The 22,557-nt window shown below is 56.6% G+C and overlaps 1 protein-coding gene across 4 annotated transcripts in view; it reads left to right on the top strand.

Moving 5' to 3' along the window:
- Window positions 1-22,557, top strand: part of LOC101323433 (adhesion G-protein coupled receptor G1) — a 62,838-nt gene that overhangs the window by 1,903 nt on the left and 38,378 nt on the right. For 3 of the 4 annotated variants that reach the window (XM_033845093.2, XM_033845092.2, XM_033845094.2), the window contains exons 2-9: window positions 16,811-16,905; window positions 17,399-17,821; window positions 19,429-19,561; window positions 20,134-20,308; window positions 20,941-21,072; window positions 21,423-21,539; window positions 21,763-21,808; window positions 22,067-22,170. In XM_033845093.2, coding sequence (XP_033700984.1) covers window positions 16,845-16,905; window positions 17,399-17,821; window positions 19,429-19,561; window positions 20,134-20,308; window positions 20,941-21,072; window positions 21,423-21,539; window positions 21,763-21,808; window positions 22,067-22,170 — 1,191 coding nt within the window. In that variant the 5' untranslated portion in view covers window positions 16,811-16,844. The remainder of the gene's footprint in view (window positions 1-16,810; window positions 16,906-17,398; window positions 17,822-19,428; window positions 19,562-20,133; window positions 20,309-20,940; window positions 21,073-21,422; window positions 21,540-21,762; window positions 21,809-22,066; window positions 22,171-22,557) is intronic. The other variant, XM_033845095.2, reaches the window with a different exon arrangement.

Genomic DNA, 22,557 nt, shown 5'->3' with positions numbered 1-22,557 from the left:
CAGAGCCCAGGCCAGGGGTCCCGTGAGGTCTTCCCTGCCAATATCCAGGGCAGGACTAGATCTTGGGACCAGATCTGAGTCCCTTTACTGCAGGGACTCTAGGGACCTGAGATGCAGCCCCACCTTGGTCATAGCATCACCGTGGCCGCCTTGCCTTGCCTCTGTCTCTGGGCCTCAGTTTTCCCAGCTGCTAAGTGGGCATGTGGGGTGGGTTAATAGCTGCCCTGCCTGCCGTGGTCCCGGTCTTGGCTCCGAGAACGTCAGGGTCGTGAAGGACGCCTCTCCAAGTGTGGTGTGGGAGGCGGAGGCTGTGCTAGGGAGGCTGCACTGTGCTGGCTTTGGTGCCCTGGGCCACTGGGCAGGACCTGGTCAGCCTGGCCGGGACACCCTCATCTTGCCAGGGACACAAACAAGGCAGGATCTGAGGCTGACGAGTGAGATAAGCTTGCTGGTGGAGGAGGAGAGAACCTCCTGACCTGGGAGGATCCGGAGGCTCTGCAGAGGGCCCAGAGTCTGGCCTTGGGTGCTGGTGGGGAGGGGAGGAGGGTTTGGTGTACACGTATGGGGATTGGAGGGAAGAGGCGGGCAGCATTCCTGGCAGAGGAAGCTGCATGGGAAAAGGTTTGGGAATGATGAGAACTGCGGGGAGTGGGGCAGGCAATGGCACTGGAGACCCAGCATGCGTCATTTTGGGGACCTGGAGTGCCAGGCTGGCAGGTCCCAATCTGCTCTCAGGGGAAGGGATGGCAGGAAGACTTGGGTGGTACTGCAGCCAGGCCAGGTGGGTGCCAGGTGGGGTCTGGGTGCCCAGGATGCCACCCCAGCTGGGTAAGGAGGGCAGGGTTGTGATGCAGGGCTGACCTGGTTGCCCCAGGCCCGAGGCTTCTACTTGGAGGGCAGCTTCATGACTGTGGGGATAGAGAGGGGCGGTGGTCGCCCAGCCCAGGAGAAGGGCAGGTAAAAGAGGGGCCGGGGCTGTGGCCGGGTCTGTTTGTAGTCGGGGTGGCCTTCCCAGCGGGGCCCGGCATGACAGATTTGGGAGGGGCAGGACAGGGACAGCCATGAAGGGGGCCACACGGACGGTGCTCTCGCTGAGCCGGGCCCCAAGTCACTTCATCCTCCGCAAGAGCTGCGTGTGGGTGATGGGTGGTGGGACTGCGCCCCTTTCAGGGATGCAGTGAAGAGTCAGGGGCAGGGCTGGTGAGAGTGGTGGGGGAAATGTGGCAACACAGCCCAAATGTCAGTGCTGCCAGCCCACCCAGAACCAGAGCAGTCTCAGCACCCCAGCCCGACCCGGGGTGGCCCTGTGGACCTTTCTTCCGACTCATAGCAGATGGGGCATCACATGAGCAAACGCAGCAGCTGGGGGGACCAGGACCCCGGGGACCAGGCAGATGGCAAGTGGGGGCAGGGCAGGGCTGGCACAGAGGGACCTCTCAAGCGGGGTGGGGTGGGGTCCTGGCTGGGCCCCAGCCTCCCAGGCTTGCCCTCCCCCAGTCTGGTCCTCACGCCCCATCAGGAGTTCCTTGAGACCCATGGGGAACCCTGCAGATTTGGGGGTCAGGACAGGGCTGCTGAAGGGGAGAGCTTGGGACATACATTTTCTGATCCCTGCCCGGTGCCTGCGCTGGCACCAGTGGGTTGAGACACCCCCTGCAAGCCCCTCAAGCCCCCAGCTGTCCCTGGTTCCCTGGTGGCTCGGCTGGGCTAGAACAGTCCTGGACCCTCCCTGCCCTCAGACTCTGCCGGGCCCTAGGCTCAGCGCTTTGCACACATGTTTTTGTTTTGTTTTGTTTTTTGGCCATGCCATGTGACCTGTGGGACCTTGGTTCCCTGACCAGGTATCCCCTGCATTGGAAGCACGGAGTTGTAACCACTGGACCACCAGGGAAGCCCCTGCACACACATTTATTCCTGCCAGGCACAAGCTCCTGATGTGCCCATTTTAGAGATGAGGACACTGAGGCACAGAGGCTTACCCAGGAGTGACCTCTTATCTCCAGAGTCTGGGCTCTTTTCACTGTGCTCTCCTGCCCCCCTCAGTGGGGAGGGGGCTCCTCAGCCAGGCCAGAGTCTATGCTGGGAGCCCGCGGACATGTGCCCTTGTCTTGAACCCCATCCCTGCCGCTCCTAAGCCCATGCTCTTCTGGGGCGACAGGACCCACAGAGATAGCAAGGCTGCTTGTCTGGGGAGAATTTTGTTCCTCTCGGGTTGTGTGAACTTGGGCGTCTGCCTCATTTTCCTCATCTGGAGAAAGCAGATAACATAGTGTCTACTTCAGGGGGCTGTTTTGAGCATCAAGGTGTTAATGCAGTAAAGTGTTTACAACAGCACATGGCCCATATGTTAGCGTTTACTATTAGGATCTCCCCCTTGGGCAAATGGGTGCACTGAGGCCCGGAGATAACGTGTAATAACTTGGGGGCACTTCTTCCTGCCTCCCCGCCCTAAGGGAGCTGGAGCCACCTGGGCATCAGCAGGACTCTGCCCACCCCCACGTGCATCCTGACTTGTGCTTTGGTGGGGAGGCCAGGGTGGTGGGAGTTGGGCTGGCGCCGGCTCAGGCGGTTTGTGGTGCACTTGGCAGTTCCAGGCAGGCCGAGATAAAAGCTGAGCCCTGGAGGAGCTGGCAGGGCTTCCAGGCACCGGGGAACAGGCCTCTGCATTAGAGGAAGATGGCCTGGGGGTGGGGGCCTCTCTGTCCGGGAGCCAGTCCCGCTCCAGTGCCGTGAAAGGCCGGTGGTTAGAGCAGAAGGCGTGAGGCAGGAGGGTGTGATGGAGGAGTTGGGAAGGGGGATGCTCACCTCCCAAATTATCAGGGAGCCGATGCTGCCCCTCGCTCTCCCTCATCCAATAGGCCTGCGCCTGGTAGATGCATGCCTGGCCTCGTTGTGGGACTCCGTCTTCCACACACCTGCATGTGGCATTGCCTGGCAAGAGCTGTGGGCAGTGGGCAGGGCCGGAAGGAATCCTTGTGCGATTTCCTCAAAGCTGTACTTATCCTTTGTCCATGACCATACCTGGTGCACTCTCATGGGGCTATGCACACACCCCAGACCAGATGGGCAGAGCCTCTTCTCCGTCTCCTTGGCTGGCAACCAAGAATGTGCAGGTCCCAATACCTGGGCCGGGCCCTGGTGCAGCACATGTCGCCATTTGTACTGGAAAGGACAGCCAGTGTCTCCTCAAGGAAACCCTGCGCCGGGTGTCAGCACACCCAGGAGTCTGGCCTCTGCTCCCCCAACCTGGGTTTGGGGAACCGGAGTTGGGAGCTGTAGTAACTGTTGTCCAGGTAGGATGGGGATGCTTGCAGACCCCAGGAGCCTAGGGATGAGGGTCTGGCTCCTGGGCTGCGATGCCTTGGACCCACGGCACATCCTCTTGGGCCTCGTGCCATTCCCTAGAGAGGTTGTCACCTCCTCTCCATGTCCTGCAGATTCCAGTGCTGCAGATGGGGTGCCGTGCGAGACAATGGGGGCAGCACAGGCAAAGGAGCGCACAGAGCTGGGTGTGGGTCCAGTTTCATCAGCTGTGTGACCCCACCCGGGAGAAGCCAGCTGGGAGAGTGGCTTCTCTCTGAGCCTCAGTTTTCCCAGTTGTAAAATGGGCTTAATAATGCCCACCGCTCACAGCGTGGCTGTGTGCATTGCAGGAGGCCAGGTGCACATCGTGTAGTTCGTGCTCCCGTGTGGTTCCCGTCACTGCCCCAGCTCCCTCACGAATCTCTGCAGGCTGGTTCTTGGGATACACCTGCCCCCAGGTGCCTAGACCCCAGGATCCTCCCTGGCCACAGGCACGTGCCATTTCCCCTCCTTGCTCCACCTTAGGGAGCCCACGGGGAGTCCAGACAGAAGCTTTGGCATTTGCAGCAGTGGGAATGTGACCCACCTTCATCAGCAAATCCCATGCCTGTGCCTCCTCTAGCCCTGGGCCCCCGGAGCAGGTGGTTGAGGGGTGTGGCGGTGGTTACTTTGCCTTCATGTAGAGAGAAAACTCAAATTTTGATCACAGATTCAGATGGGATCTCAGACCTCAAATAATCCAGCACCTGCAAAAGTATGTCTGTGGTCCCATTGGTTTAGGAAAGCCTTGTGCGCCCAGGCTTCTGCACTGCAGGACTTCTTACGAGCCTTTACCAGGTGGCTCTGTATTGGACGTGAAGTTTCGGGTCCGGTCCTGGCTCTTAGGCTGTGCACAGTCTTGGGAGCTCCTCTCTGGCCAAGCACCTGGCAAAAGTGTATATGCCCCTAATCCCATCAGAGGCTGGGGAGTGGGGACAGCTCAGTGCTGGAATCTCCCTGCCCTGAGCATCAGGAACTGGCTCCGATTGGGAAGAGGCTTGGAGCGGCCTGGCCTAGTCAGAGTCCCAGCTCTGTCTCATTCACTCATTCATTTATTAACTAGCTGTCATTGAGCATCTACCGTGGACCAGGCACTGTGGTACTAGGTACTGGAGATATGAGTGATGAGCAAGATGGATGAGACAGAGCAAACCTGGAGAAATGGATAACAAGCACATTGCAGGGTCATTTCAGACAGTGTGAAGTGCTATAAAGTTTATAAGATACGGTGACATGGAAGAGAGTGATGAATGGGGAGGATAATTTTGGTTGGGTTGACATGGAAAGCTTAGGAGAGGGGACATTTGAATTAAGACCCGAGAAGGAACCAATCAGGGAAAGAACCCCGAAAGAATGGTCTATGTTGAAGGGAAAGCATGTGCAAAGGTCCTGAGGTGTGTCTGAGAATAGAAAGAAGGCTCGTGTGCTGGAGTTGGTGAAAGCAAGGAAGACGTAGGGTGGCGTAAGGTGGGGGGAGTGGAGGGGGGTCGCTAGCTTGTTTTTTGGCAGTCGTGCTGCTCCGTGAGCATCAGTTATCTGATTTATGAGGCTTTTCATTTTGTCCCCGACCTCCACGCTGCTCAGGAGCGTGTGGGTGTTAGATGAGGATAGTCAGTCTCTCTGGCAGAGACTTGGTTCTGGGCAGCCCTGCGTTATTGTAGGTTTTAAAAATTATTGTCATTACAAGTGCTTAGTGACTATGGGTGGAACCGGGGATCCTGTGCCTCTGTTTCTCTGCGTGTCACTGCAGTTAGTGAGCGCCAAGTGTGTGCACAAGGCCAGGGGTGCCCCATCTGTGCCCTCCCTCTGGCTTCACTGAACCACAGCCCCCTGCCAGCTCCTTTTAAGTGTAGGATCTTTTGATCCAACAGTGATTGCCTTCTCTGGCCCAGCAGGCCCTGGAATCCTTTCCAGGCAAAGGTTCCACTGAGAACAGGAACTCCTTTCTTTGCTTTCTTTTCCTCTTCCTCTGGGGGCCAAAAATAGTGCCTGAATAGGACACAGCTCTGGGCCGGCAGCGAGACAATAGCCGCCTCCTGGCTCTGGTCCATCGGTGGGGGAGGAGGTGGTGTTGGTGCACGGGCACACCATCCCAAGGACCCCAGCCCCTGCTGCTTTTCCCATGGCCTCGGCCAGAAAGCATCCCAGAGCCCCTTGGAGTGTGATTGCCAAAGGGATTCCTGCTTTTTCTGGGGAAGTGCTCTGAAGACCCTGGGCCCCTGAGCAGCCCCACTCTACCTCCTGATCTGCTGCTGGTCTGGAGCTGAAGGCCTCAGTGGGGGCGCCCGACGGCCCTGGTTCTCTTCTGGGCCCTGGGTTCTCATGGGGCCACCCCATGGCTTTGATGTCCTTTTCCCTTTGACTCAGTGGCTACGAAAGACGTTTTAGAGATCAAAGGGATCTGTCCTCTTCAGATGAGGTGAGCTCCCTGTCACTGGAGGTGATCAAATAAAGTTTGGATGTGCACTGAATGGGGGGTGGGATTAGTCAAGCATCAGATGGATATTGGGTCTTGATGTCTTCGTGTCTCAGAGGAGATCATGGGTTGAATTCCATACACCGCTCTTACCAGCTGGGTGGTCTTGAGCAAGTCACATCATGTTCCTGAGCCTCTCTCTCCGCATCTGTAAGATGGGTTCAACAGGGCTAACCTCGCAGAGTGGTGGGAATGGATCTCCAGAATGCTCAGTGTAGTGCCTGGCACATAGGCAGGGTTTCAGAAGCTTTGCCTCTGTTCTCCTCCCTCCCCAGACTGGTACTCACTCTGGGGTACAGAAAGGACCCACTCTTGGACCCCAGGGAACTCTGGAGGAAAGCCAGGGGGAACCCCCAGCCCCAGGGCTAACTCAGAAAGAAGATTCCTGGTGGATTGTGGCAATCTGGGAAGGCTTCCTGGAGGAGGTACTCCCCTAAGATGCTTCCAGGGAAGTATTGTGCACATTCTGTGCTCATGGCAGCCAGTGGTGGAGATTAGACGGGTGTCTAGTGTGCGTCAAGGCCAAGGCCACAAGCTGGCAGCCTTCAGGGGCAAATGTAGCTGGTAGTAGGCATTTTTCATCACAGGGGTAGCCCCCACTAGTGTTCTAAAAAGATTTGGTCTTTAAGTCAATATTGACAAACATAGGCAGGTGTCCCCCAACGTACCCCATAATCTGGTGTCCTAAACTCTGCCTTTCTTCCTGCCAGCTCCCTACCTGGCCAGCATCCAAGTAAGGGGACTTGGGCACAGGACAAGTCAGGGCCTGCGCTGTGCTGGGTTGGAGCTGGGCAGTGACGTAGTCCCTGCAGCTGCCAACGGTTGCCAGGGCAACGGTTGCCAGGGGCTGCTGTCACCTGCGCCCCTTTTCCCGGGTTGGCGGCTGGGACTTGCAGCCCGTCTTCCCAGGCTGCCCGCTTTGTTTGAGGCTCCGGTGAGGGGGGCGGGGACCGAGGCTGGGGAGGCTCAGCTTCAAAGTGCCCCTCTGGCCTCTTGAAGTGGGGAGAAACTGACCCACCACCGCAGCGGGCTGCATCCTGCAAACAAGGCGAGCCCTTGGCCCACTCATTCACACTCTTTATGTATTTATAATCCACTTGATGACACGAAGGAGGAATCCAGGTATGATTCTTCCCCTCCTCCCGCCATTGCTCTCATTCGTGCTCCCGCTCCCCTCTCCTCACCAAATCCCCGCTTCTTATCCCCTCTCCCCTTTCCCTTGTTCACCCCCCTCCCCCTCCATCTCTCTTCCCCTGTATCATCATCTTCTCCCTCCTCCTCTCCCCTCCATTTCCCCTCCATCCCCCTTCCCCCTCTCCCTTCTTCCCAACACTGAGAACTTAGCGGATGGGTAAGGTGGGGTTGGGGCTGGGGTGACACTAGGGACCCTGGGAGAGTCAGAGATGCTACTCTGAGGGGACCTGGTCAGTGAAGCAGACAGCAGATCAGAACCACCAGGAAGTGGTTGGGGGTAAGGGCCTCACACCCCACACCCCTTCCCTCTGCCACACTCCAGCTAAAATTCAGTTTCCGGGCTGTACCCCCATTGTCAAAGACAAGCCTCTGAGGATGCTGGAAGGGGAGGTCCAGGGCCTGCAGGTGGCTGAGAGTGTAGGAGTGGGGCTGGGATACGGTCCTGACAGAGCTCCAGGTCCAGGGTCCTCAGAGGAAAGTGTTCATCTCATCTCGAGGAAACACGTTTTTGGAAGCATCTTTTACTACGAATTTTAAAGAGAAGCCCTTTCTAACAGTTAGTTCCTGTCAAGGGGAAACGCTGCAAAGTCAAGAGCATGGGTTCTGGAGTCAGGCTCTGAGGCTGCACCATGAGCTGTGTGATCTCCGGCAGGTAACTTGATCTTCTAGGGCCTTGTTTGTTACATGGGCATAATGGTACTCGTCTCATAAGATTTGGGGGAGGATCAAATGTGTTCGCTTGTGTAGAGAGCTTAGAATCAAGTCTTGCATTTTCAGAGAGCTTCATTAATGCTAGCTTTGTGACCAAGATCTACTAGTGATGGCATCGTGGGTCTGCGACATTTGGTAATTCTGTTAGAGGGCAATATAGAATACTGTATTTCCACTTTTTCTGTTAGACATCCCTAACAAATTTTATATTATACTCCAATAAAAATTAATTAAAAAAAGAAAAAAAAAATGCTAGCTTTGTGGCTGGAGGTGGTGAGTGCCCTGTCTGTGGGCGTGTGCAAACAGCAGTGGAGGACCCGGTGAGGCAGCGATGTGTGCTCAGAGAGCTGGGATGGGATCCTGGTCTGTGCCTTCGCCGACCTTTCCCGGAGGGAGCTGGAACCTCAGCCTCGCCCAGGCCCACTGCCCCCGTGGGGGAGGAAGCCTGGCTGTGTGTCCTGCCCACCCCTCAGCCAGGGATCTGGGACCCAGAAGAGAAGATAAAAAAGGGAGGGCTGGCGGGTGACCTTGGGAACGCTAAGGGTCCTGTGCTCCAAAGGCGGGCATTCTGCCAGGCCCGGGGGAGTCGAACTGCAGCCCCCCTCAAAATGAGCCGGGAGGTGACTGGGCTGACCTTGTAAGCCTGGCCTTGGGCAGTTCGGGAATATAGATGCTGAAGGGGAACTGCAGCCATACAGCTGAGGTCCGTCTGTGGTTTGAGAGGGAAGACAGGCTGGCCAGGAGAGGAGATGGCCAGCATCTTTTCCCTTTGCTGGCAGCTGGGAGGTAAGCCCTGCCCTTCCCTGGAAGCATCCTGAGACCCTGGGCTATGGAGAAGACAGACAGGGGACAGGGATCATAGTCACCTCCTCGACGGAGGAAGAAGCTGAGGCCCAGGGAGGGGACAGGCTGGTCCAAAGGTCTCAGGGCCAGTTAGCTGTGGAACTGGTCCTGGACCCTATGCTCCCCCTGCTCTGGGAGTCTGCATTCCTTGGGCAGGTGCTGACTGGTGAGTGCCCTGGGGTCCTGGGGTCCAGCCTCAGCTGCTCCTCTTGGGGAGGGCTGTGGGGAGACTTGGCTGTGGGCTACAGGCTGCCCCAGGGGCGTGGAGCTGGGCAGGGCCGGCGCCACTGTCCCGGGACAGCTCGTGAGAAGTCCTGCTGCCTGAGCCCCACTCCAGACTGGGCCAGACCTGGGACCCTTCCTAATCCCTCCTCTTCCCTGAGGTTCTAGGTCTTTTCCATCCACACTCAGGTTCTGAAAGCCTTTGATTCTCAGCTCCTAGAAGCTCTTGCATTCTCATCACCTCTTTCTCTCTCTCTCTCTTTTTCTCTCTCTCCCTCCCTCCCTCCCTTTCAGTCCCAATGTTCTAAGTGTCTCAGCTGCTTGAGGTGACTGTGGCTGGCTTTAATGGAATAGCCAATCTGGAAACAGGGATGGTAGTTCCCCTTTCCCCAAGAGCTGGTGCTGCCGGCCAAAGGGAGGTGGGATGGGGCCGAATATGACCCAGGCTCCCCCAGGACCTCTCACCTGGAAGTGTCAAAGATGGTGATGAGTTGCCCTCGGGCACATCACAGCCTAAATGGCTCCTGCAGCCCGTCTCCTGCTAGTTAATGGCCTCTGGGACAGCTCGGAGGGGAGGGGAGGGGAGGGGAGGGGGCTGGAGGCTGGGAGGGGGGATGCTGACAGGCTTCTTTTCTATGTGGTGTCAAGATTTCTGAGAGCTCTTTTTTTCATGTTGGTAACCAGTGTCCTGCAAAAGAGGATGCACCACCACATTGGGCTGGGAAACTAAGCCTGACCAAGCTCTGTAGATTTTCTTTCTGCAGGACTTATCAGAACCTTCAGTGTGTTAATTCACAAGACCAAGTAGTGCCTGCAGTGTTTCTCTAACTTGGGAACTAGAGCTTCTTAGGAAGTGCTTAGCAAAGTTACCTCTTGGTAAAATCAGGGAGATAGCCCCAGAGAAGGGAAGGAAGGGACTCCAGAGACCACAGTGGCTAAAAGCACGGGCTTTGAGATCTGGTAGACTGGAGTTTGAATCCTGGCTTGGCTACTTGCTCTGTGATCTTGGATATCACTTAGCCTCTTTGGACTTTCGTTTCCTTGTCTTTAACGTGGGGGCAATAATAGCATTTGTTTCACAGAGGTAAGGTGAGGATTGAACGATCATTTGGGAAAAGTGCTTTGCACGGTGCCGGGCGCAAAGTGAGCGCTTGCTGAGCGGGAACTGTCATCCCCTCACTCTTCTTCTTGGATTCCAGGGCCCTTTTCACTGTGCCAGACAGACCTCTGTTTATTCCCACTCGCCATCTGCTGTTCTGCCAGGCACTGTGTGGCTGGAGTGTGGGGGGCAGTCGGGTGAGGATGTGGAGGCCTGAGGCCCAGGGTGTGGGGACCTTCACAGACGTGTCACAAGGCTGGCATCCCAGGGGGGAGGACTGGTGTGTGCAGAGCTTTGGAGGTGGGAACACTCAAGCCCAGGCTCATCTCTGGTGACTGTCGGTTGGCCTCTCTGAGGCCTCGTAAGCAAACACTCCAGTTGCAGATAAAGCAGGCCACCAGGTGGGTGGCTCTGGATAGCTGGCTTTCCGGGAGAACCCAGCGTCCTTTCACCTGGGCAGGTGCCCCGTTCCTCCCCTTCCCCGGTCTCCCCGCAAGGCCAGGGCCCGTCTGGGCACGCAGAGGGAGCCATGGCCCAGGGACGTGGCTGGACCAGAAGGTGTGGGGTGGTGGGCCCTGCGCGGGCGGGGCAGCCCTCCAGCGGGTCTGGTGCACGAATGTGGGACCCATCCAGGCAGTGAGCAGGCCAGGCCTTGGCATCCGCCAGCCCCTGCGGGCAGGCAGCTAGCTTAATTTTTATTCTCTTTTATTGTAGAAAAATTCCTGAAACCTGAGGTCACTCTGTTTTCCCCAGCCAGGCCAGAACACCCTTCCTGTGGGGAGTTCTGTGTGGTCACCTAGCTGGGGCCTCGGTCACCCGGCTTGCAGAGCAGGACGAGAGGGAGGAGAGAGGGGCTCCATGTGTGCCAGCTGTGCTGCCAGGAGCCACGGGCGCTGCTGAGAGGCTGGCGGCTGGGCTGGGAGTGAGGCGTGGTCCGGGGTCCCGCCGGCTCTGATGGGGCACCTCATTTGTTTGTTGGGTACGTGGTGTTTCTAAGTTAGATTGACATTCACAAAAGAGTTTGGAAACGGCTGGTGGAGGGTCCTCTCCACCCCCGACACCACTCCTGTGGAGGAAACACCTGCGGTAGAGCCTCCGCTCTCTTCTAACGTTCCTCCTCACTCTCGCACACGTGTGGTGCGCACACGTGCGCGCACACCTACATCCACACTCGTGTGTGCTTCTGCCCTCAAGGACTTCACGCTCGCCAACCCACCCTTGGCCAAATCCTTCTTTCCTAAGGCCCTTTGCCCAGGGCTCGGGGGAGGGGCCTAGCCGGCAGCTCCCTTTTGCCCCCTCTTCCCCTCCCCCCACTGGAGAGCAGTTGAGGATGGGGGCTGGAGCTGCAGAGCTGAGCTGGGTCCTCTCTCTACTGTCGCTCCCCCCGCCTCCCCCGAGGAGGGCAAGACCAGGCTCACACCTGAAGACCCACTCAGGCAGGGGCTCCTTCCCCCACCCACGCCCTCCTGCGCCCAGCTGTGCCTTGGGAGGCTCCTTCCAGGTTCCTGGCACCCTGCTAAACGCTGGGTGAACCAGCCAGGGTGGTGATTCATCCTCACCACCAGTGAGGTTGAGAAGAGGTACTGTGGGGAAGCAAGCTGTCCCGGACCCCGTCCAGGGCCAACCTTTCACCATCTGAGTGATTCGGGACTGGGCCCTCCCCGCCTCTGCCTCTGGTAAACAGGACTCCTGGTGTCATCCCAGCCTTGCAAGCCGGTGGCTCTAAGCCCGCGGAGTGTCAGTCAACAGGACACCTGTTAAAGCCAGACTCCCGAGCCCCACCCCAGACCTGTAGCATCTGCTCCTCCGGGTGCAGGGGCCTGTGGATCTGCATTTTAGTGAACTTCCTCGGGTGGTTCTGACCCGTGGGTGTGTTTGGGTACCTCTGATATTAACTCCTCGTGGCAAAGGGAGCACATAGGGTTGAGTGTAGGTCATGGTTGGCCCCCTTCCCTGAGCCCCACCCAGAACACAGAAGTTAGTTCTGATGGCAGATGGGCACTTAGGCAAAGCTTCATGGGGAGGGTATGTCTTCACTGAGTTTCAAAAGATGAGTTGGGTCATGGAGTTAGGAAAGGCATTCCAGACAGAGAGACAGGTTGGCCGGGGGGTGGATAAGTTTGTGGTCCACAGTGTATGTTACGGGCAGGAGAAGGAAAGGTATGGGGGCCCAGGTCCAGGTCATCTTCCTGGGGAGGTGCCTCCCCAGGAAGGGTTAACCGCAGAGCTGCCCAGGTCCTGTCCACTCAACTTCCACCTCCATCCTCCGAGGAAATGGGTTTTCCAGGAGCCTGGACTGGGCCAGCGGTGACTCGTGGCTCTACATGGATGGCAGAGGAAGTGACTCAGGCCCCGGCGGCGGGAGAAAGTGAGCCACGGGTGCCCTGCCCGCTTCCCCCTCCCCCACCACGAGGATGGGCAGGGCTGGGCCTGCGCAGCCGCAGCCCCGGGGCCCTTCCTCCCGGGCCCAGCCAGCCCTGGGGACGGGCAGCCCGGGAGTCTCGGCTTAAAGGAGCCCTGGTCCCCTCCGCTCTGCCTGGATCCTTGGGGACTCTGTGATGGTGGCCCCCACTGTGTCAGGCTGGCCAGACTGTTTTGTTCCCTGTGTTTACGGAAGGCCTGAGGTCAAGGGCAGCTGCTCCAGAAGGGGAGCTGGGGGATGGGGGCATCCCTAGGGGGCTCGGCCCCCCAAATCCTCTCTCCCAGGCTGGAGTTGTCTGCACTGCCTGTGGTCTTGGCTGACCCCGGCCCCACCATTTTTCTCTCCTTTTCTTTGGGGGTCTCCCAAAGCCAGGGGGGCATGCATCTGTAGAAACTGACAGTGCCAGCGCTGCAAGGAGTTCTCTAGGGTGAGACTGAGGTCTGTGTCTTGGCCCCACTGGTGGAGATCTCGGAACAGATGGCCCTTCCCTAGTCTCAGTTTCCTGATCTGTAAAATGGCAAAACAGTAGGGCCAGCCTTACAGGGTGGCCCTGAGGATTTCACGATAACGTAGATGGTGCCCCAGTTCAGCTCTCCTGTCCTTCAGAGGCTTCTGGGGACAGGCTCAGTTCCAGGCTGTGAGGAGGGAAGTTTTCTGGGTGGGGTTTCAATCTTCCCGGAAAGGAAATTCATGCTCTAAGAATTTCCCATCAAGGTGCTTTGGAAGTTGAGCTGGCTGTGGGGGCCCCAAGGGGATTACATGGAGGGTGGGAGGGAAGGTGTAGGAGTAGGAACCTGTGACAGGCCCAGGGGTTGATTGAGGGGCACGCGTGAGCTGGTCAGGAAGGATACAGAGATATCTAGCTGACACCTATGGTGCGTGCCATGTGCATGGCCCTGCTCTAAGTCCTCTACAGGTATCAATTCATTTAATTCTCACAACGACCCTTGCAGGAGTCTCAATTTTTATTCCTATCTACAGGTGATGAGAGTGAGGCCCAGAGAGGGTGAGTAACTAGCCCAAGGATACACAGCTATTGAGTAGGGGGACTGGGATTTGAACCCAGACAGTCTGCCTCCAGAGTCTACTAAGGGTGGGTTAAAGGAAGCCAGGCAGTCCCTCCCCTCAAATCCCAAGAATGTCCATAGGACTAGAGTTGTTCACCTTGGAGTGGCTATTCAGGAGCCAGGAATGTCAGGTCATGCCATTGATCCCTGTCTGTTGGAATCATGGTAGTTCACAGTGGTGCAGCCTCACTTGTATCCCTCCAGTGATGGGGAGCTCACTCTCTGTTTCCACCTTTTTGCTCTCAAAGGAATCAATCCAGGAGGATTGATGAAAGCAGATGATTCTGCCCTGTCCTGGGCCCTGTATACCGATAGTGGTAGCTCACTTTGAAGGTCAGTGGGCCGGAGAGATACATGGATTCTGGCCAGCTCCATCCTTGTTTTCTGTATGATGTCAGGAAATCACTGGCCCTCTCTGGGCCTTGAATCCAAATGCCATAGATGGAAAATTGGGGCCAAATTTGCAAAGTGATTGTGAGCTCTGAGTTCAGAAATATAAAGCAGGGGTCAAAGCAGGGGTCGGGGGGGGCTTCCTGGAGGAGGTGTCATTTGGATTGGGGATCAGATGTAGACAGCGACAGTGACCGGCAGAAAAAAGAAGGAAAGAGAAAGGGTCCAGGAGAGACATGTTTCTGTCCCTGGATGCTGGATTTCCTTTCACTGGTCTGGAGTGGCAGTTTCAAAAGGAGCCAAAATGGGAGACACTGCTTTGGAAAGATCCCCGGTGTTCTCCTTACTTGCAGCAAGTAATAAATCAATCCTTCTCCCTAAAAACAAAAACACCAAAAACCAAAAAAAAAAACCCCAAAAGGAGCCAAAATGCTCAGAGGGGACGTAGAGTGAAACCTTAAATATCACAATGTAGGAAACAGCGGCCATTCCCCCAAACACTTCCACATCCTTCCTCTCAGGGGTCTTGTGATGTCACCAGGGCAGGATGATGAAGCCAACTGACCAATGATTAGACTGACCAGGCCCTAGAAATTGGGGTTCCATTACACATGGTGGGACACTGGAGACGGGCTCTAGCTTGAGGGGGCCAGCTTTGTTCAGGGAAGGCCCAGCCCAGGAAGGAGACAGTGAACTCCTGCATGGACCACCCCTCCATTTAATGCTGCCCTTAAATATTCCATCCAAAAGCCACTTCTTCCTGGAAGCCCTCCTTGGTTTCCTCCCAAAGTCAAACTCCTCTCATGCCCCATAGTTGCCAGGCTTCCTTTTGTCTGGCTTGTGGCAGATGATTGCATCTGTCACCACAGCCATATGTAGCGCCTCACAGGATGAGGATGGCTGTTGGTGACTGCCAGCACCCAGCTCAGTCATAAGGCCAGCTGGCCGTGGGGAGGGCCAAGCCACCCGGCATCTCTCTATAAGTACCAGGCACGCAGGTTCCCTGCCAGGCACTACAGTCCTGACCAGGCAGGGAAAGCCTTTGATGTCTGGAACAATCTTGGGCAAGTCATTTAATTCATTGGATCTCAGGTTCCCTGTCTGTGAAATGGGCCAATGGTAGGGCTGACTTCACAGGGTTGGAATGAAGATTAATACAGGTATAGGGGTGAGGGGGTGGGTCAGCACAGGCTGGCAGGTAGTAGGTACTCAGCTAATAGAGGCTGGGGGCGGGGCATTCTACAAGAGGATGGGGCTGAGGGGAACTGGATCTCCCCCGACTTGGGCCACACTATGTCTCCCGGCCAGACTGGGACGTCCCCGTGCCTTTCCAGCTGCCCTGGGAACTGGCTCCCCCTGGTGGCCATAACAGGAAGTGCCTGTCTCCTCTATCCCTTGGCTGTAGAGGGCGCTGTGGCTGCACTGATCCTTCACTCCATTTCCCTCACTGTCCACCTGCCCAGCGACCTCCGTGCACACTAGGCCCTGTGCACAGAGATGGATCAGCAGCTCCCTGGCTAGCACTAGGAGGAGGGATGTACCATCCTGCACCTCCCAGAGTTGGCTAACGGGACCCTATGAAACAGAAACAGACACACAGACATAGAGAGCCAAAGGAGGCCAGGACTGACTGTAGAGGGAGTTGAGGAAGGCTTCCTGAAGGAGGTGACCTCTGAGCTGGGTCTTAGGGATGATGATGGTGAGGTTCCAGGAGGAGAGCCCTGCAAGCCCCCTTTTTCCTGTGTCTTCTTCAGGCCTGGAGGGGGCAGCGTGGTTGGGGTGGTTCCTGGTGGTGCTGGGGAACCTCTCCCCCCACCGATTCTAGCCTGATGACCCCATCACTGCTGGATCTGGAGGGTGGTACTATTATTCGTCCTGTTTTCCATGACCCTCTTACAGGGTCATGCAGCGAGCAAGAGGTGGAGCTGGGACTTGAACTCAGCCACTGCCTCTTTTTAATTTTTTTTAATTTTTGCATTTTAATTTTATTTTATTGAAGAATAGTTGATTTGCGATGTATTGATTTCTGCTGTACAGCAAAGTGACTCAGTTATACATATATATTCTTCTTCATATTCTTTTCCATTATGGTTTATCACAGGTTACTGAATATAGTTCCCTGTGCTATAAAGTAGGATCTTGTTGTTTATCCATCCTATATGTAATAGTTTGTATGTACTAATCCCAAACTCACAATCTATCCCTTCCCCACCCCTCCCTTGGCAACCTCAAGTCTGTTCTCTATGTGTGTCTGTTTCTGCTTCATAGATATGTTCATTTGTGTCATATTTTAGATTTCACGTATAAGTGGTAGCATATGGTATTTGTCTTTCTCTGTCTGACTTACTTCACTTAGCATGATAATTTCTAGGTCCATCTGTGTTGCTGCAAGTGGCATGATTTCATTTTTTGTATGGCTGAGTAGTATTCCATTGTATACATGTACCACATCTTCTTTATCCATTCTTCTGTCAATGGACGTGTAGGTTGCTTCCATATCTTGGCTGTTGTGAATAGTGCTGCTATGAACATAGGGGTGCATGCATCTTTCTGAATTATAGTTTTGTCTGGGTATATGCCCAGGAGTGGGATTGCTGGATCATATGACAACTCTATTTTTAGTCTTCTGAGGAACCTCCATACTGTTCTCCATAGTGGCTGCACCAATTTACATTCCCACCCACAGTGTAGGAGGGTTCCCTCTTCTCCACACCCTCTCCAGCATTTGTTATTTGTAAACTTTTTAATGATGGCCGTTCTACCTGTGTGTTGATACCTCACTGTAGTTTTGATCTGCATTTCTCTAATAATTAGCGCTGTGGAGCATCTTTTCGTGTGCCTGTTGGCCATTTGTATGTCTTCTTTTAGCCACTGCCTCTTGATGCTCAGCTCCTGGCAGCTCTGGGGAGGTCCACGGACTGTTTCCACACTTGCCTCCCCACCTCATATGCCACATCCACGCTACCCTGGCTTCTCCCTCTTCAGGGTTGGCACAGCCACCCTGTGTGTCAGGCCCTCAAGCCAACACTCCTGTCCTCTTTCAGGCGGTGACTTCTCAGGGTGACTTTGGGGAGGAAGATGGCTGCCCAAGTGCTGCTGCAGACAGTGCCGTTCCTGCTGGGTCTGCTCCTGGTTCCAGGTAGGCTTTCCTGGAGGTACCCTAGGACTTAGTTAAAATGCCATCCTTATGTTAAGGATGTCTAGGTCAGCTGCCAGCACATCCACTAACCCCTTTGGGCAGGCACAGGCCTGAGGACACAGCTTAGCAAGTGGATGATGGTACCTTGGAGAAAGGAACATGGACTGGGTTTTGGCCCTACTCACCTCTGCAGCCAGTGCATCCTTGTGCAGTACACAGCCTGCACAACTGTCTGTGGCAGGCATGGCCTCATTAAATGTTTTATTGCTATTTAAAATATTATTTTGTCTTTGAAATTATTATTGATTTTGAGTTTGTTCTTTTCATATTTTGAAGCCAATAATCTTTGAATAGGGTAGACTCACATTTTTGGAGACCCTTTGAGGTATGGGTCCTTGGAATGTGTGTGGGTCCTAGGCACTGGGCTCCTGTGTTCTGGGCCCGGAGCCTGCCCCTGGGCCCAGAGTCCCATCTGCAGTCTCTGCTTCCTCAGGTGCCCGTGGCGGGGGCCCCCGGGAAGACTTCCGCTTCTGTGGCCAGCGGAACCAGACGCAGAACAGCAGCCTCCATTATAAGCGGACATCTGAGCTGCACATCTCCATCAAGAACACTGAGGAGGCCCTCATAGTCCATGCGCCCTTCCCTGGAGCCCATCTGGCTCCTAGGTCATTCCCTCATCCCAGGGGCCTCTACCACTTCTGCCTCTACTGGAACCGCCATGCTGGGAAATTGCATCTTCGCTACGGCAAGAGCGACTTCGTGCTGAGTAACCAAGCCTCTGACCTCCTGTGCTTCCGGCAGCAGGAGAAGAGCCTGGCCGAGGGGGCCCCACTGTTCGCCACCTCTGTCAGCTCCTGGTGGAGCCCCCAGAACACCAGTCTGCCCAGTGCGGCCGGCTTCATCTTCTCCTTCCACAGTAAGGCGACTTCCAGGCACAAGGAGCAGCTTGGCCGAAGGCCTGGAGGCGGGGAGGGCAAAATGCGCGGCGGGGTTAAAGCAGACGGGCCGAGTGTCAGGTCGCGGAGCAGGGGCTCTGTGCGCAGGCAGTGGGGAGCCAGGGAAGGTGTCCGAGGAGTGGAAGAGTGTGATCCACGGTGTGCTTTGGGGAGGTTTGTGGGAAGTTAGGGGTGAGGGCGGAGGGGCGAAGTGCCATCCAGCGGCTGCGGGGAAGGCCCAGGTAGAGGACGATGAGTTTACGGGATGGGAGCAGAGCGAATGGAGCGACGGGACTGCGGGGAAGGCCCAGGTAGAGGACGGTGAGTGAACGGGGTGGGAGCAGAGCGAATGGAGAGACGGGCCTGAGGAAAAATTCTGCTTCATCAGCATCACCTAGAGTGTTTATCCCCATTTCTCGGAGGAGAAACCGAGGCACAAAGTGGCACAGCTAGTGAGTGAGGGAGCCAGGATCTGAACCCAGCAGCTGACTGGCATGAGGGGATGGGGGCAGGGGTGTGGGGGAGAGCAAGAGGTGAGAGGTCAGGACGCAGCGAGGCCGGAGGCTGACACTGAGGTGTGCAGACTGTGTGTCTGGCTGGGGTGTGACAGGTGTGGTGTGGCCGCTGCCTTCTATTCAGTGCTGAGTGGGGGCAGGGAGGAGGGGGTGGCCCAAAGGAGGTGGAGGCTCTACTCAGGGTCTAGGATTTCCCTGATTCTGGGGCCTTTCAGGCAGCTCCAGTTTGGGGCGGGGCTGCCATGCGCGGGGGGGTAAATGGCGTTGAATATGTTAGCAGCTCTGGGCCCTTGGAAATGCTGGGGGGTGGCAGCAGTGGGCCCAGGTGCTGCCCAGGGCAGCAGACAGGGGCCAGGGCGGTAGATGGGGCTCCCCGCCCCCAGGCTGGGATTCTGCCCCAACCTGGGAGGGTTTAGGGCAAAGTCAGGCATAGCTGCAAATTGACTTCCTGAAGAGCAGATCTGGCCTGGCCTTATTTGGTCTGTAGAGAGTTTTTTGAAAACATGAGCCAGGGTTTTCAAATGATCTAAAAAGCAGGCTTTCTGCCTTGTAAATTCAGATGGGAGCACAGGGCCTGCCTTCCTTGCTGGCATAGGGCATGCCCCCTCCCCACATGTCCTTCCTCCCGTCTGCCTACCTCATCTGAGTCCCGTCTGAGCCCTGGAGGTGCCTGAGTCTGCAGCCCTTGGGTGCATGGTACCCGGGTGGAGGGCCTGGAGCCAGCACACAAGCCCCCCACCCGCCAGCTCCTCCTGAAGGGGGCCTGGCTGGCCCTGGGGAACTGGCCCTCCCAGCTCCCTGTGTGTGTCAGAAGCATGCCTGGGTAGGTGTGTCCCAGCCCACCCTGCTGGGGCTGGAGTTGCGGGGGCTCCACAGGACAGAGCCCCGTCTGGCTGGCTGCAGCTCTGAGTGACTTGGGGGAGTCCACTGCACCTCTTGGAGCCTGTTTCCTGCTCCATAAAATGGGGATAGAAGCTTTCAGAATCACAGGAGGATTAACGGAGAGTGTAATGAGTGTGGCCGGGCACCTCATTCAACAGCCTTTGGTGGGTCTGTCCATCCCTCTCCCCCAGCTCCTCCCCTGAAGACCTCCCACAGCGCCTTGGTGGACACATGTGAGCTGAAAAGGGACCTCCAGCGGCTCAGCCAGTTTCTGAAGCATCCCCGGAAGAGCTCAAGGAGACCCCCGTTCACCCCCACGGACCAGTAAGTGTGGGTCCCAGTGTGTGAGGGGGAAGGAGGCGGCATCCCCCAGACCCGGGTAGGGCAGGGCAGGGCAGGGCAGGGACCTGGAGCAGGCGGCTGTATGGAAACCTCCCCTGGGGCTGGAATGTTCTCATCTTTCCATCTTCTCCGGGAGGAATTGAGATACAGCCCTGGAGGCCAAGCCCCTCCCCTGCCTGAGTCGTTAAAAACAAATGTCACACCCACCAGCCCAGGTCAGCCGCACCCAAGCCCTCCTCTCCACCAATAAAGTGAAAAGGATTGACCCATTTTACAGCTCAGCAGACTGAGGCCCAGAGATGGGTAGGGCTGCTCTGTTGCACATAGTGGGTCGGTCCAGGCAGAACTGGGCCCACAACCTGGTGGCCGCGTCTGAGGATAGGTCCCCACCCCCCTCCTTTCCTGTTTGCTCTGACGCTCTGGCTAACTCCCTGCCACCCCCGCAGGTCATTCTGTCTGCCCCACATTCTCTCCTGTGTATCTGCCTGAATCTCTCCTCTCCCTCTGTCTCCCTGCCTACTTGCCCGCCTGGATCCGCCCCTCACACCCAGCAGTCACCCACCCTCTCTCCCCACTGCCAGGCAGCTGCAGAGCCTGGAGTCGAAGCTGACCTCTGTGAACTTCACAGGGGACACGGTGTCCTTTGAGGAAGATCTGGTCAACGCCACGGTGTGGAAGCTCCAGCCCACAGCCAGCCTCCAGGACCTGCGCATCCACTCCCAGCGGGAGGTCAGGGGTCAGGATAGTGGCCAGGGCAGGAAGCAGATGTGGAGGCCGTGAGCACTCCCCTCCTCTGGGCCTCCGGGAGCCAGATGTGTGCTGATGAGGAAGGCCTCAGGCCCAAAGACTACCTCAGTGGCTACCCGGTAGAACTGAGGACCCTTCCTGATACAGTGGTGGGGACAGAGGTGGGGAGGGACCTGGTCCCTGCACAGGGGGCTCCTGTGGCACATCCTTGTGGACAGACAACCAACACCAAAATGCCTGTGCCTGCAGCCCTCTTGTGAGCCTGCCCTTGGTGGGCCTAGTTGGGGGCAGAGGGCTACACACCCTGCCTTTCTTATCCCCCAGCACACCAGGGAGCCATAGGCAGGGTCAGTGTCTGAAGCCCAGACACCAGAATACCACGTGGTTCTCCCAGGCCCATTTGCCCCTGGGGCCCTGGGCTCTAACGACAAGCGCCCCAGCCAGCGCTGGTGCCAGGGAAAGGAGGGGTGAGAAGGGCTGTTGTGAGTCAGGCCTGGCTTCCTGGAGGAGGTGGGCTTAGAGATGGCAGCGCCCAGGAAGGCATGTGCTGGGGGGATGTGGGGGGATCTGGAGGCCCACCTCTGGCTGAGCCCCCGTGGGACTCTTGTCTGCAGGGGGAGCAGAGCGAGATCCTGGAGTACTCGGTGCTGCTGCCCCGCGAGCTCTTCCAGAAGACCAAGGGCCAGAGGCAGGAGGCTGAGAAGAGACTCCTCCTGGTAGACTTCAGCAGCCAAGCCCTGTTCCAGGTATGGGGCTGTCGTCCTCGGGCCCTCCCCCGGGGGAAAGCAGCTTCTGTCTGACGGAGAGGTGGAAGGGTAGGCATGGAGCCCAGCCCCTTCCTCCAAGAGTCCTTGTAAAGTCAGAAATCGGACAGCAACGTGCAGGTCTCCCTGGGAGATTTAGACCTGGCAGAGTGTTATTCTCACTATGGTGTAAATGACTACCCTCGCAAGAATCTTTTTCCAGAGGGAGACTCAAAATCTGGGAGCAATGTGCTGGGCAGAGACAGGAGTCTAGAAGGTCTGGGGAACTTCTGAGCTTTTCTTCTCAGTCCTGAGCCCCCTCCCTACCCTCTTCCCCCACCCCATATACCTAGGACAAGAATTCCAGTCAGGTCTTGGGGGAGAAGGTCTTGGGTATCGTCGTGCAGAACACCAAAGTAGCCAACCTCTCGGAGCCCATGGTGCTCACCTTCCAGCACCAGCCACAGCCGGTGAGTGTGAGCAAAGCAACCAAGGACACGAGGGTCCCTGTTGGCCATGTCCTCCTGTCCCCCTCTCTTCTGAATCACTTGTCTTTAACGAAATGACCGACTGGCTGAGGGCATCGGCCAGTCAGGTACAAAAGGGGTGGGGCCCTGGCACTGACTCCCTCAGCCTGGCTGGAAGGGAGTAGACTGTCGTGAGACCCACTCCCCTTCTTTCCTGTCCCTACAGAAGAATGTGACTCTACAGTGTGTATTCTGGGTGGAAGACCTAACATGTGAGTGTGGAGGGGCCTCTGAGCTGGGCAGGTACCTGGAGGCAGGTACCACGGGGTCCTGGAAGGTGGGGGAGATGGAGTTAATCAAGGGGGGCTTCCTGGAGGAAGGTGGGTTTTGAAGAGGGAGTGATGTCAGGCTAGGGATCTGCTGAGGGGAGCAAAGGCTCAGAAGAGTGATGCAGTCGTGCATTTGTGGGGTATAGTGGGGTGCTGGGGTGCTGGGCTTGATCTCAGAGCCCCATGCTGACCCCTCCTCAGTGAGCAGCCCCGGGAGCTGGAGCGATGTGGGCTGTGAGACCATCAGGAGAGAGACACAGACGTCCTGCCTCTGCAACCACCTGACCTACTTTGCAGTGCTGATGGTGCGTGGCCCCCTCCTTCCCTGCTCCCATACACAGGCCGGGTTCTTGCTGTGTGGCCACTTCTCGCATATATGTTATCCATTCCTCACAACAAGCCCCGAGGTGACTCCTGTTGTTGTCCCATTTTATAGATAAGGAAACTGAGGCTCAGAGAGGTTAGGCAATGTACTCAAGTTCACACAGCTAGTAGTAAGTAGAAGAGCTGGTCTCTAAAGCCCTTGTTCTTTATTCCCAAAATCTGGTGCATGATAAAAATGCAGGTTCCTGGTCCTAACCTAGGATTCTGATTCCACAGGGCTGGGGTGGGGCCAGGAGTATGTTTCTAAGGAGCCCTCAAGGGGATGCTGAGGCCCTTGTGATGGACTTCAGTGCCCCCGAGATCTCAGA

The sequence above is a fragment of the Tursiops truncatus genome, chromosome 19 (assembly GCF_011762595.2).
Source record: "Tursiops truncatus isolate mTurTru1 chromosome 19, mTurTru1.mat.Y, whole genome shotgun sequence".
NCBI classification, from domain to species: Eukaryota; Metazoa; Chordata; class Mammalia; order Artiodactyla; family Delphinidae; genus Tursiops; species Tursiops truncatus.
Note: the sequence above shows the minus strand (reverse complement) of the source record. Positions and strands in the feature narration are given on the sequence as shown.